This window comes from Neovison vison, chromosome 9 (genome assembly GCF_020171115.1).
Source record: "Neovison vison isolate M4711 chromosome 9, ASM_NN_V1, whole genome shotgun sequence".
NCBI classification, from domain to species: domain Eukaryota; kingdom Metazoa; phylum Chordata; class Mammalia; order Carnivora; family Mustelidae; genus Neogale; species Neogale vison.
The window spans coordinates 61,771,649-61,784,833 of record NC_058099.1 but is presented as its reverse complement, the minus strand read 5'-3'; the positions used below and the strand labels follow the sequence as shown (position 1 = coordinate 61,784,833).

Genomic DNA, 13,185 nt, shown 5'->3' with positions numbered 1-13,185 from the left:
TGACACCCTGGCCCCTTGTCTCCATAGGAGTGAGCAGTCCCTACAGCCCTTCCCATTCACCCAAAATCAGGTTCGAGATCTTAATACTAACTGTAAGAAGACGAGAACATCCCACAGTGGGGAAGTGAGGACAAGAGGCACCATTTCTGTTACTTTCTCCTTGGTCTTGGATCACACTACTTTCTGTGGGAGGCCTCCTCTACCACCTCTCTTCATCTAATATATGAACATTTTAAAAAGAAATTTACAGAGAAACTGCAATTCACATCTACCTGGTATACCTGTTTACCTATATAATCAGGCCAAATGGTGAGTTTGAAATGAGAATCAGGGTGAAGTCCTGGAGTATTTGTTTTTCCTCTTTGCTGCCCTGTGGGGACATTGTTATAGCCAGCAGAGCAAAAACAAGAAGGGAAGGATATGTTCTAGGAGTTCAACTCAAACAATCCAACATGCTTGCAAGAAAGAGATAATTTTTTATAGACCAAAGAAATAGGCAGAAGGAGAAAGTTATAGTCCAACCCAGAATCTTACCCACCAAATTATAATCTCTTTGTGAGCAGGGGCATAGCAGGTTGCTAGGCACATAGCAGGTGCTCAGAAAATACAGATAAATTAAGGCATTGCAATGAAAACTTGCCTTAATTCCCACATATAGCTAGCTCAAATATTCACCATAATCACCCATCACAAAATCTCATGATGACAAAGCAATGCACAACTGTTTTCACGTTTAGTCCACCTGCATCCCTAAAAGTATGGGCTTCAGAGAAACATTTATGGGTGGAAAACCACAGCCATTAAGTTCTGTGAAACAACACTGTGTATTAATTAATGCAATTAATTTCAGAATCTTAGAAACTGTATTTCCTCATTGTTTAATCAGTATGTTGATGATGTGGGCATTGCAAAAATACCTTTTTTTTTTTGGTAAAAAAAGGTATTGGGTGCTCACAATAGTTATTCTGAACCTTAACCCACTTTTCTTTAACATTCAGTCTCACGTTTTCCGTCTCTCACTCAAATCATCAGATAGGCAACCCTTCAACTCTTCTTACTTCAGAGTGTCCTCACATCCTCAGGTGGACTTTATTCCTTCTTCTGTCTAAGAAAAGTCCAGAATATGCCAGCGGGGTCCACAACCCCTAACTGAAAATTTATCCTCTAGCCTCTTTAATTACTTCACTTCAGACAGCTCCGCCTCCTTTTACATGCTCTGTTTCCCAACATCCTGACTTCTATTTTGCTCCTTATATTCCATCCCGAGGACATCTCACTCCCCATGAATTTGTTTAGAAAACTCATTAAATCTGGAACCCCATCTCTCATCTCTATTTTGAGTTCTAGATGCATTAATTCCAACTATTGCTTCAACATTTCCAAATGCATGTTCCATGAATACCTCAAACAATTCTGCTCAAACATTCATGATCTCTCCTTCCTCCAGGATCCTCTGCTTCTCTGTTTCCTGTTGATGACATTACCATCACCTCTAGACACTCAGCCTAGAAACTAACAGCCCACCTGTTGCCCCTCTGGATCAACACCATGTTTATACTAAAACCATAATCCCCATAGGCTGCTCACAGCCAGATACTAAGAACATCAAGAGAACTAATGCAGACCCATTCTTGCAAGACATAGGTGACTTTGGCTCAAGGACTCCCATTTGGACCAATCAAAACTTTCTTAGATCTGTGCTTGCAGCCTAAGATTTTCCTAGCCATTCCTCCCCTTCTATCTCTCTCCCTTTCCACCAGGGTCAGAACTTCAAAGCAGTGTAAAGACCCCCCGCCTTCTCCTGTTTCCACTTCTATTAAATTTCTTGCATATCTAATGTCATCCTGGTGAGTTTATTTCGGTGGACCTGAACTAATGCACATTTCAAATATCATCTCTAAACTCTCCAACAATCTCTCAGCTCCTTCCATATCTTAGTTATTATAAATAATGCTACAATAAACATAGGGGTGCATATCTTTTTGAATTAGTGTTTTCATTTTCTTTGGTTAAATACCCAGTAGTGGAATTATTGCATCATACAGTATCTCTTTTTAAACTTCTTCTGGAACCTCCATACTGTTTTTCCACAGTGGCTGTACCAATTTTACATTCCCACTGACAAGGTACAAGTGATCCTTTTTCTACATCTTTGCCAAAATTTGTTATTTCTTGTTTTTATTTTAGCCATTTCAATGGGTATAAAGTGATATTTCATTGTGGTTTTGATTTGTGCTTCCTGATGATTAGTGATGTTGAATATCTTTTCATGTGTCCATTAGCCATTTGCGTATCTTCTTTGGAAAAATATCTATTCATGTCCTCTGCCACTTTTCAAATCAGATTGTTTTTTTAGTGTTGAGTTGTGTAAGTTCTTTATATATTTTGGATATATTATGCTAAGTGAAAGTCAGACTGAGAAAGACAGACTCCATATGATTCCACTCATAGGTCAATCTAAAAAACAAAACAAACGAAAAATAAAATCAGAACTATAAATATAGCGAATTTGATTGATCATTGCCAGAGGGGAGGAAGGGTGGGGAAATGGGCAAGATGGGTTAAGGGGAGTGGGAAATACAGGCTTCCAGTTGTGGAATAAATAAGCCATGAGAATAAAAGGCACAGCACAAGGAAAAAAGTCAATGATATAATAAGAGCATTCTATGGTGACAGATGTTAGCTACCCTTTTGGTCAGCACAGAAAAGGCATAAACTTGTCAAATCACCGTATTGTACATCTGAAACTAATGTTAACATTGTGTTCCAACTGTATTCAAGCATAAAAAAAAATTTTTTTTTTTAAAGATTTTATTTATTTATTTGACAGAGAGAGATCACAGTAGACAGAGAGGCAGGCAGGGAGAGAGAGAGAGGAGGAAGCAGGCTCCCTGCTGAGCAGGGAGCCTGATGCGGGACTCGATCCCAGGACCCTGAGATCATGACCTGCGCCGAAGGCAGTGGCTTAACCCACTGAGCCACCCAGGTGCCCCTCAAGCATAAAAATTTTTTAAGTGAAAGTTAATTCCCTTTCTCTTGAATTCAGGCCGGACTTAATGAGTCACTCTAATCAATAGAAAGTGGTGTTAAGTGATGCTAAAAGAATTCCACAGCTAGGTCATAAAAAGGGTAGCTTCTGCCTGGCTTTCTTTCCCTCTCTTGAATCACTGGCTCTGGGGGAATCCAGCTGCAGCTGAAGGAGAGATCCAGGTGAGGAGGCACTAAGACCTCCCCCAACAGCTGTTGTGATTGAGCCACCTTGAAGTGGCTCCTCCAGGCCCAGATGAGCATCCACCAATGCGACCACAATATTACAAAAGACTCTGAGCCAGAACCATCCCGCTTGGCTGCTCCTGGATTCCTGACCCACAGAAACGGTGAGGATTACAAATGTTCATGGTTGTTTTAAGTCACAGAATTTTGCAGTTACTTTCTAATAGATAAAATAGCTTCCTCCCCGCCCCCCCAGAAAAGTCAGTTTTTAAATTAATATTAAAGAAGTAATTTCATTTATATAAAATGTATTTGAGGGGCGCCTGGGTGGCTCAATGGGTTAAAGCCTCTGCCTTCGGCTCAGGTCATGATCCCAGGGTCCTGGGATGGAGCCCTGCATTGGGCTCTCTGCTTTGTAGGGAGCCTGCTTCCTCCTCTGTCTCTGCCTGCGTCTCTGCCTACTTGTGATCTTTGTCTGTCAAATAAATAAATAAAATCTAAAAATAAATAAATAAATAAAATGTAGTTGATGATACTGGATAAATTCCATGATCCTTTGGAATCAAGATGGAGAGGGAAAAAGTTGTTTTTACATTTTATGTTCTTTGTCCCCATCACAGGACCTATTTTATTTGTTCACTATGTTTATATGTTTGTATCCTTTATATGTCAAAAAAGAAGGAAGTCTGAAACATTTTATTTATTATTTCTTAAAGATTTATTTAAAATCTCAAAGATTTACTTACTTATTTAAAAGAAAGACACAGAGAGAGACAGCAAGAGCAGAAAGAGAGGGAGAAAAAATCTCAAGCAGACTCCACACCAAGCACAGAGCCCAATATGGGGCTCAATCTTACAACCCTGAGATCATGACCTCAGCTAAAATAAAGAGTCAGACACTTAACTGAGACACCCCAAAACATTTTAATGCTAAGAATGATAACTTATAAAGACTGAGATACCAAGTTTGAATTCTAACTTTAAAAAGAAGGGAAAAAATGATTATTTTAGGGTGCCATCTTTTTTTTTTTAAGATTTTATTTATTTATTTGACACAGAGAGAGAGAGATCACAAGTAGGCAGAGAGGTAGGCAGAGAGGCAGGCAGAGAGGGGGAAGCAGGCTCCCCACTGAGCAGAGAGCCCCATGCGAGCCTGATGCGGGACTCGATCCCAGGACCCTGGGATCATGACCTGAGCCAAAGGCAGAAGCTTTAACCCACTGAGCCACCCAGGCACCCCAAGGGTGCATCTTTTAAGATTATTGTTTTCCTTTCTCCACTTCTATCGGGATATGCCTCCACCATTTAACTGAAATATCACTGTGGTATAGTAAAAAAATATTAAAAATATTATATATTATATATATATATATATATATATATATATATGGTCTTTGGAATTTGAATAGTATTCTTTTGTCATTCATAAGAAGCCCTTTGAAGGGTGCACTCTTTCTCTTTCAAATAAATAATTTTTTAAAGCCCTTCTGATCGCACCTGATCTTATGCTAATGAAGTGATTTAGAGTGGTGCCCTACATAGCCTCAGGATGGGCCTGGCTAGAAAGACCAAGAAAAACCTACTAATTAGAGGGTTGGAACTTTGTTGGCCTCACCCCACAGACCTCTGGGAAAGAGACAGATTGGGGATGGGAAAATACAGATTACGCTCTATAAAAACTCTTGAACAACAAGATTTGATGACCTTCTGGGATGGCTAATGCATCCACATGCCAGGAGGGTGGTGAACCCCAAGTCCCACAGGGAAAGAAGCTCCTGTGCTCAAAACCCTTATGGGCCTCACCCTATGTACCTCTTCATCTGATGATTCACCTGTATCTTTTATAACATCCTTTAAAATAAACTGACAAACATGGAAATGTTTCTGAGCTCTGTGAGCTGCTCTAGCAAATTAATCAGACTCATGGAGGGGGTTGTGGAAACCTCCAAAATATAGCTTATCGGTCAGAAGTACAGGTGGACTTCGGATTGGCATCTAAAGAGGGGACAGTTTCATGGAACCAAGCCCTTACCCTGTAGGATCTGATGCTATCTCCAGGTAGACAGTGTCAGAATTGAGTTAAATTTGTAGAATACCTGGTTGAAGAATTGCTTTGTTGATTGAACTGAACATACACCAGAATCCCCAAATGACTGACAGTGTAAGTATTATGATAAGATTCCATCAATGATGGGGGCACCTGGGTGGCTCAGTGGGTTAAGGCCTCTGCCTTAAAAAAAAAAAAAAAAAGATTCCATCAATGATGAGATTCCAACAATACTAAAATACTTCCCTAATTGTGCTTGTCATGTTGCATTTGTCTTTTCTTTTTCTGTGAAGATACTACCTTTATTTCTTTGCATTTTTTTCCTTATATACACACACACACAAAAAAAAGTCAATTAAAGATAATTGCTTTTGCTTCTAACTCTTTACATTGTTTCAAAAACCCTATTTGTCTCCCAACTTCACATTTCTGAGCACTCAGCATTTTTTTTATTTTTTTTTAAAGATTTTATTCATTTATTTGACAGACAGAGATCACAAGGAGGCAGAGAGACATGCAGAGAGAGAGAGGAGGAAGCAGGCTCCCCGCTGAGCAGAGAGCCCGACGCGGGGCTCGATCCCAGCACCCCGGGAGCACGACCTGAGCCGAAGGTAGAGGCTTTAACCCACTGAGCCACCCAGGCGCCCCAGCACTCAGCATTTTATCCATAGTTCTTACAGCACCTGGGACTTTTTAACTTTCTGACATAAGCTTCTTGAGGATGGTGATTATGTTTATTCATCTATTTTCCCTCACAGTGCTTTGCACATACTAGATGGTCAATGAACTTTTAGCAATTCAGGCAATAGATCAACTGTCCAAGATATCACTCAGATTAGCAGCTGTCTGCCTAAAAAGAATTAATGACAAAAATCTAAGGACAAGACAGATTCTATTGTAAGACTGAATACAAAAACAGACAATGGCTAGACCATATTATTACCATGTAATTTTCCACCCACAACCTGCAGCAGCCTGCTCAAGAAACGAACACTTTTTCTAAAACACCAGAAGCCAGCCTGCTTAAGTTAGACTTGCAGTATGCCAAATTGCTATCTTCAGTGACAATCCAGCACAATAACTTATATAGTAGTTGGACCAAAATTATTGGCCAGGACTTGATTAATAATTGACAGCTTGCTTAAGTTTAGTCTTGGCTTCCAATACAGGACCAATCATACAAAGCCAAATATGCATCCTTTTTTAAAAAAAAGATTTTATTTATTTATTTGACAGACAGAGAGAGATCACAAGTAGGCAGAGAGGCAGGCGGGGCAGAGGGGTGAGGGGAGCAGGCTCCCTGTTGAGCATAGAGCCCGATGTGGGATTCGATCCCAGGACCCTGAGATCATGACCTGAGCAGAAGGCAGAGGCTTAACCCACTGAGCCACCCAGGTGCCCCCAAATATGCATCCTTAACCAATCACACAGGATCCCCTGTTTCTACTTATCTCCCCCACATCTTCTGCATGCTAATAGCCCTTGACACGGGCATTTCTGAAGTCCTTCCTTTATTTCACTATAAGGCTTTCTCATTCCTCTGCCAAAACAAAAGTCTGTCTCCCTTCATACAACAAGTTCAGAATAAATGGTCTTAACTTTTCTCATTTGGTTGGTTTTCATTTATTTTCATATGTAAGGAAAACATATAAGGAAAATCCAATGGTATTATCCTAAAGACAAAATAATTCATATTAAGCCAGAAACCTGGTCAGGAATAAGCCAAGGGAGAGCCTTGTAACAAACTTAGAAGAATCTACATGCAAAACCCAGTGATAGCTATCATTCAGCTGAAAGACACTTGACATCCACAGTCTGGAGAACAGCTGTTTTGTTTAGGTGTACTTGGGGTCAGTGCAGGAGAATACCCAACACAACTCACGTGACACAGTCACCACCTGCAGCTACATTACACAACATCCCCTTTATTAACCATTTATTAAACACCACTCTAAACGATGTGGCTTAGAACATTAAGTTCATCAGAAGTCCCATTGTGACAGCTCAGCTGCTTGGTTCTGGCTGCATAGTTTGAACATTAGAGGAGTTAGTTTCTCCTCTCTCTTTCTAGGCATTCTCATAATAAGCAATGTGCAATTTTCTGTAAACTTTAAACCCTGCAGCTTCTGTGAAGTTATGAGCTAATTCAATCTGGTTAGCTTGAGATGACTTCACTGAAAATACTACACAGTAAGGCATACCATAGCTAAAAGTGACTGGGCTGGTTCATAAATTACCTCTAAATTTGGTAGTAATTACAAAATAAATATATAGTTATTGTAGAAAATCTAGGAAAAGGTAATAAAAAAGAAAGCTAAAATCATGCAACATGGCCCATCCAGGGAAATAAGTGCTCCCGTTGGTAACTTTTTTCTCTTTCTTATTGTGTGTATGTGGGTGAGAGTGGATTCACTTTAACAGGATGACAACAGGGTTTTGAATCGAGTAGCTTTCCTTATTTCTTTGAAGCATGATTTGCTGAGAAGGCAACTTATAAGGTATTCTTTCAAAGCACTTAAATGTCCTAAGGGAGGGGAGCATCTTCATGATAGATGAATCATCTATACCTCGTTGATTCTGTCATGTCACGTCCTGTACATAATGATCCCTCTACCTGTAGCAGCTTCCGCCAGCCTTTCCCAGCAGAGCATCATTTTTCATCCTTCAATACTCAACCCTAGTCCTGCACCTGTGACCCCTTCTCTCTCCCTGCTTGTGGATGGCTGTTCCCACCTCTGTGCTCTCTGCATGCCACTGCATTTCCACCAGAGCAGTTGGTAAATGGCAGGGGGAATCTGGTATAACTGGATTTGTGCATAAATGTAAACAATGAAGACAGTGGTTTAAACTAGTGGTTGGAGGGTGGACAGTGGAGCTAGGTTGCCTGGGTCAAATTCTGTCTCCACTGCAAGTCATGACATATCCTCTGTATGCCATGATATCTTTATCTTTAGAACAGAAAATGGTATTTACCTCAAAAGGTTGCACTAAGGACTAAATTAACACACGAAAAAGCACGCTTGGTCGGGGGTGTGCCTTGGGTGGCTCAGTGGGTTAAAGCCTCTGCCTTTGGCTCAGGTCATGGTCTCAGGGTCCTGGGATCGAGCACCACATCGGGCTCTCTGCTCAGCAGGGAGCCTGCTTCCTCCTCTCTCTCTGCCTGCTTCTCTGCCTAGCTGTGATCTCTGTCTCTCAAATAAGTAAATAAAATCTTTAAAAAAAAAAAAAGCACGCTTAAAAGTGCCCAGTACAGGGTAAGCACTACATAAATGTTTGAGATTATTGAATTATGTGTAAGAACGAACCCAAGTATCTCCATGGTACGTACAGCTCTCAGTCTTCTTTTTACTCAGCAATGAGGGCATTTAAGACTCATGTAACTAACTAGCTCTTATCAGTTTCCTGTGTATACACTGAACAAGTATTAGGTCCAGAATTCCTAACTATAACAGAACACAGGCATTCAACATTAAACCATTTGGATAATGCTCCTCTGCTATAGAAATACTACTACTGAAAGTTACACAGACCAATTTGTTCTCCCCATGTGGAGACATTCATTAACCATGACACGTGCACACTTTGGTAAAACACTGATGCCTTTTTGACACATTCTATGCTTGCCCCAACCAGACCTCACTCTTCCAAGAAGCAAGCCTTGTTGGAGAGCCAGTCCACTTCAAGGCAAGGAAGTGGCAAGGCTGGTGGCAAGGCTGGTGGCAGGGAGACCTCCTGACTGTGCAATATTTTCTCTAAGTCACCTCAGAATAACCAGAGGGACCCAGCCCCAACACTCACAGAAGCCACTGGATTTAAAGGTTATAAGTAAGCTGCATATTACTTATCAGGAGCATGGTTCCACTGAGAAAGGAAAAATGGAATCCCCCGAAGTTCACATTATTCAGTTGGAAATGAGTAGATGTACTTTTTTTTTTAAGACAGACAATTTTGACAAGTTTCTTAGGCTCTAACACTCTTCAAGAACATCTATTTTAGAGCAGACTGTAAAAGGGGCTGACCTAAACATTTTCTGACTTTGAAAGTCTCAGAAAGGCATTACCTAAGCCTTGCTTTAAAAATATACAAATTGGAGGGGCACCTGGGTGGCTCAGTGGGTTAAGCCTCTGCCTTCGGCTCAGGTCATGATCCCTTTATTTTATCAAAATAAAGCCCACATCGGGCTCTCTGCTCAGCAGGGAGCCTGCTTCCCCCTCTCCCTCTCAGCCTGCCTCTCTGCCTAGCTGTGATCTCTTTCTGTCAAATAAATAAATTTTAAAAAATCTTAAATATATATACAGTTTGGAGGGTGCCTGGGTGGCTCAGTGGGTTAAGAATCTGGCTTTTAATTTCAGTTCAGGTCAGGATCTCAGCATTGTGGGATCAAGCCCCAAGTTGGGCTCCCCACTCAGTCTGCTTGAGTTTCTCTCCCTCTGCCCCTCTCCCTGCTCACTCACTCTCTTTCAAAAATAAATAAATAAATAAATCTAATGTATATATATGTAAAGCTCTTGAGGCATTTGGGTGGTATAGTGGTTAAGCAACCAACTCTTGGTTTCAGCTCAAGTTGTGATCTCAGAGTCCTGATCTCAGGATGGTGACCTCAGGGTTGTCAGACGAAGTCCTATTTCATGGAGTCTGCTTGAGTGTTTCTCTCTCTCTCTCTCTCTCTTTCTTCCTTTGCCCCTCCCTCCCTAAAATAAATAAACAAATCTTAAAACTCTTCACTTTTTAAACGTCCAGTAAATCAGTATTATCATTTCCTAAAATTGAAACAGATAAAGCTTCCAGCTATCCCTAGGTCTCAATCAGTTCAGCTGAACAAAATGTGCAGATTTTCTTTGAAAGGCAAGATCCCTATGGTCAGGAGAAATGGTTCAGATTTGAAACCAACCAGGTAAGCAGTCCTCATCATAGCTTGAGTTATATTAGACCGCTGGAGCTGGACTGGCTTCATACCTCAAGTTGTTGGTTTTTTGCCCCTTTTTTTGGAGGCAGGAAGGGGCAGAGGGAGAGAGAATCTTAAGCAGAGTCCATACCCAGCTCAGGACCCGACTCAGGGCTTGATCACAAAGGCCCTGAGATCGCGACCTGAGTGGAAATCAAAGTCAGACTGATCCAGGTACCCCTCAAGTTGTCTATTTTAAAACAAAATAAAGTTTGGGCCACTTGAGTAGCTGAGTCAGTTAAGTGACTTCTCTCGATTTCCACTCAGGTCATGATCTCAGGGTTGCGGGATCCAACCCCCAGCTGGGTTCTGCACTCAGAGCAGAGTCTGCCTGTCCCTCTCCCTCTGCTCCTCTCCTGGATTGCACACAATGCCCCCTCTCCCTCTTAAATAAACAAACAAATAAATAAAATCTTAAAAAAAAAATGAAGTCTGCCATCTATATATCCTTTCTGTCCTAAAACCCAAAACAAAACAAAGTACCCTCTCTTCACCTGGCTCCAACAAAAGTGTAAGAGACAGCATCTCTATGATTCACAACCACATATCCCCCAAGAGAATTCTTTCCTGTTCAGAGAGAGGGAGAGTGCTCTTCAGCTCTGCCTGACTAATCCTGTGACAGATGAACTCATGCCTAAGTCCATGAAAAGTCCATGAAAAGTCAAGTGCACACATTAAGTCCATGAAAAGTCAAGTACACACATTAAAATAATGGGTGACTGGGTGGCTCAGTTGGTTAAGCGACTGTCTTCAGCTCAGGTCATGATCCTCAAGTCCCAGGATGAGTCTCCCATAGAACCCCCTGCTCTGCAGGGAGTCTGCTTCTCCCTCTGGCCCTCCCCCACTTTCATTCTCTCTCTCTCTCTCTTGCTCTCGCTCTCACTCTCACACTCTCATTTTCTCGCTCTCAAATAGTAAATAAAATCTTTAAATAATACCTCTGAAATTTAGTCTTTAGATTATTAGAAATTTAAACGTATAACAAAATTCTAATTCCAAGCACAAATATTATTTGCATGTTTCTTTACAAAAATCATTTTATCTTGAAGAGTACTGCTGCCTTACACTAAGCATAAATAATGAAACTAGACCTGAGATAAATAAACAATGTGAAACTGCAATCCTATAAGGAAAATTGGGCTAGATGGACGGTTTACATCTCCTCCCGTTTTTTCCACTTCCATAGCTGTATGATATTGGCAATTCCTCTTTCCCTTCACAGTATCCTGATTTGCACAGAGGTGATGACACTTCTCAACCCAAAGAATATGAGAACCGTGGCGTGGGATGGTTGCCTGGGAATTGGGGAGTCCTGCATACGCCTTTGGGCACTGCCTTCCCATTGGAAGTTTGCCGGCGCCTAGATAAAAACCTAGAAAGGCGAGCCATGGACTCCAACCTAGGGTACATAAGTGACTGCTCCAGGAACTAAATATTCCACCATCTCCTGCCCAACAAGGTACCCGCCGCTGTTTTATTTTAATAAACATATTCCCAGTCCTGGGCAATCCTAACCCAGAGCTGTATTTTCAGAGACCACAGAAGACAAATAGGTCAGAGCAAGCGGAGTCTAAGGGAGTCCTCCCGGCAACTTACAAACAGGGTCTTCCATTTTCAAGGGTCTTTTCAAGCGGATGCTGGCGGGGACCGTCTTCTCAATCAGTTCATCAATGCTCTAAAATTAAAACATTAAGTCCATGAACACTAAAAGGAGAGGAAAGTGCTTCGGGAGTTAAAAAGAGTCACCTCTGTGTTTTGCATCTACAAAGCCTTGTGGGAACCTCATTTAAATCGCCTAATTACGGTTTCTTTTTTTTTTTAAGAGAAAAGAACAACTGAGCAAACCAGAAATCACTTGGAGAAAAGCAAATGAATTCGGTTAGTGATTCGACCACTCCAGGTTTGATTTCAGCCAGCAACCGGAGATAATAGGATAAACCAGGCGGTCCTCCTTTTGCAAAGTTAGGGTTCATCAGGAGGGCGAGTTGGGTTGAAAAACGTAAGGTTCTGAGGCGCGAAGAGCGGGTGGAGAAAGTAAATGGGTGAGAGAAGGCTGGGGCACAGGAACCGAACTCGCGGGCTCGCTTCCATGCCAGGGCCCCAGAGCCGGGAGCCCGTCCCACGCGGAGCAAAGCAAAGCTCCGGGCGGGCCCGAGAGGCTCCGCCGTCAGAAACCCGGCAGGATGGGAGGAGGCCCTAGAAGGCCGGGTGGGGTCCTTACCGCCAGCCCCAGGGCCTGTAGCATCTCCCTCTGGTCTTTGTCCCCAGGGCCGATGTGCCGCCGAGCGAAGTCGTCGTGTCTGGGCAGGAGGCGCTCGAGGAGGCGCGAGTCCCCAGCCCTGCTGCTATCCCCGCCGCAGCTGCTGCTGTCACGGCCCCGCGGCACCCAGAGCAGTCCCTTGCCTCCAGCCAGGCGGCGGCCGCCCCCGACTACACAGCCCAAACGCAGCCCCCAGGCCCTGGCGCATGTCTGCATGGTCGCGGCCACAGTCCCCTGTCCCGGCCCGCGAGGGTCAGCCGCGCTTTCGGCCTCTTCTGGTCGCAGCCAGGTGGCTGCTGCCTTCTGCCTGGAGCCTCTTCTCGTGGGCCACCGGCTGAACAGACGGATGCGCGCTCGCGGGCAGTGAATGGACGCAGCGCTCAGCCTGAACACGCGCGCAAAGTTGTTGCTCCACGCGAGGCACCTGCTCCGCACACTTTAAGCGTTGCCCTGCAGGCGGGCGGTGGGATGGGGCCAGGAAAGGCTCTGCCAATGGGAGTGGACAGAGGGGCAGGGGCGGGGCACAAGCCGCCCCGCCCCCCTCCCCTACTCTCCTCTCTGGCCCTCAGCAGTCTTGCTCCTGGCCCAGAGCCTGCCATCCTCCGGCATTCTTACTCCCTCTCTGGCTCACGCGAAGACCAGGGCGATCCATGCGCTTGGGGTTAAGGTCTGGGACCGCACTGGTGCGGGATCCGGCTGCACAGCTGCGGGCGAAGCGCT

At 43.3% G+C, this 13,185-nt stretch overlaps 1 protein-coding gene across 1 annotated transcript in view; it reads right to left on the bottom strand.

The window, feature by feature from the left end:
* Nucleotides 1-12,903, bottom strand: part of GLDC (glycine decarboxylase) — a 95,670-nt gene extending 82,767 nt beyond the window's left edge. Inside the window, exons 1-2 of the mRNA XM_044265703.1 lie at nt 12,427-12,903; nt 11,802-11,880 (exon numbers count right to left, since the gene is read on the bottom strand). Of these exons, the coding sequence (XP_044121638.1) occupies nt 11,802-11,880; nt 12,427-12,681 (334 nt within the window). The 5' untranslated portion in view covers nt 12,682-12,903. The remainder of the gene's footprint in view (nt 1-11,801; nt 11,881-12,426) is intronic.
* Between the last annotated feature and the right edge of the window lie 282 nt (nt 12,904-13,185).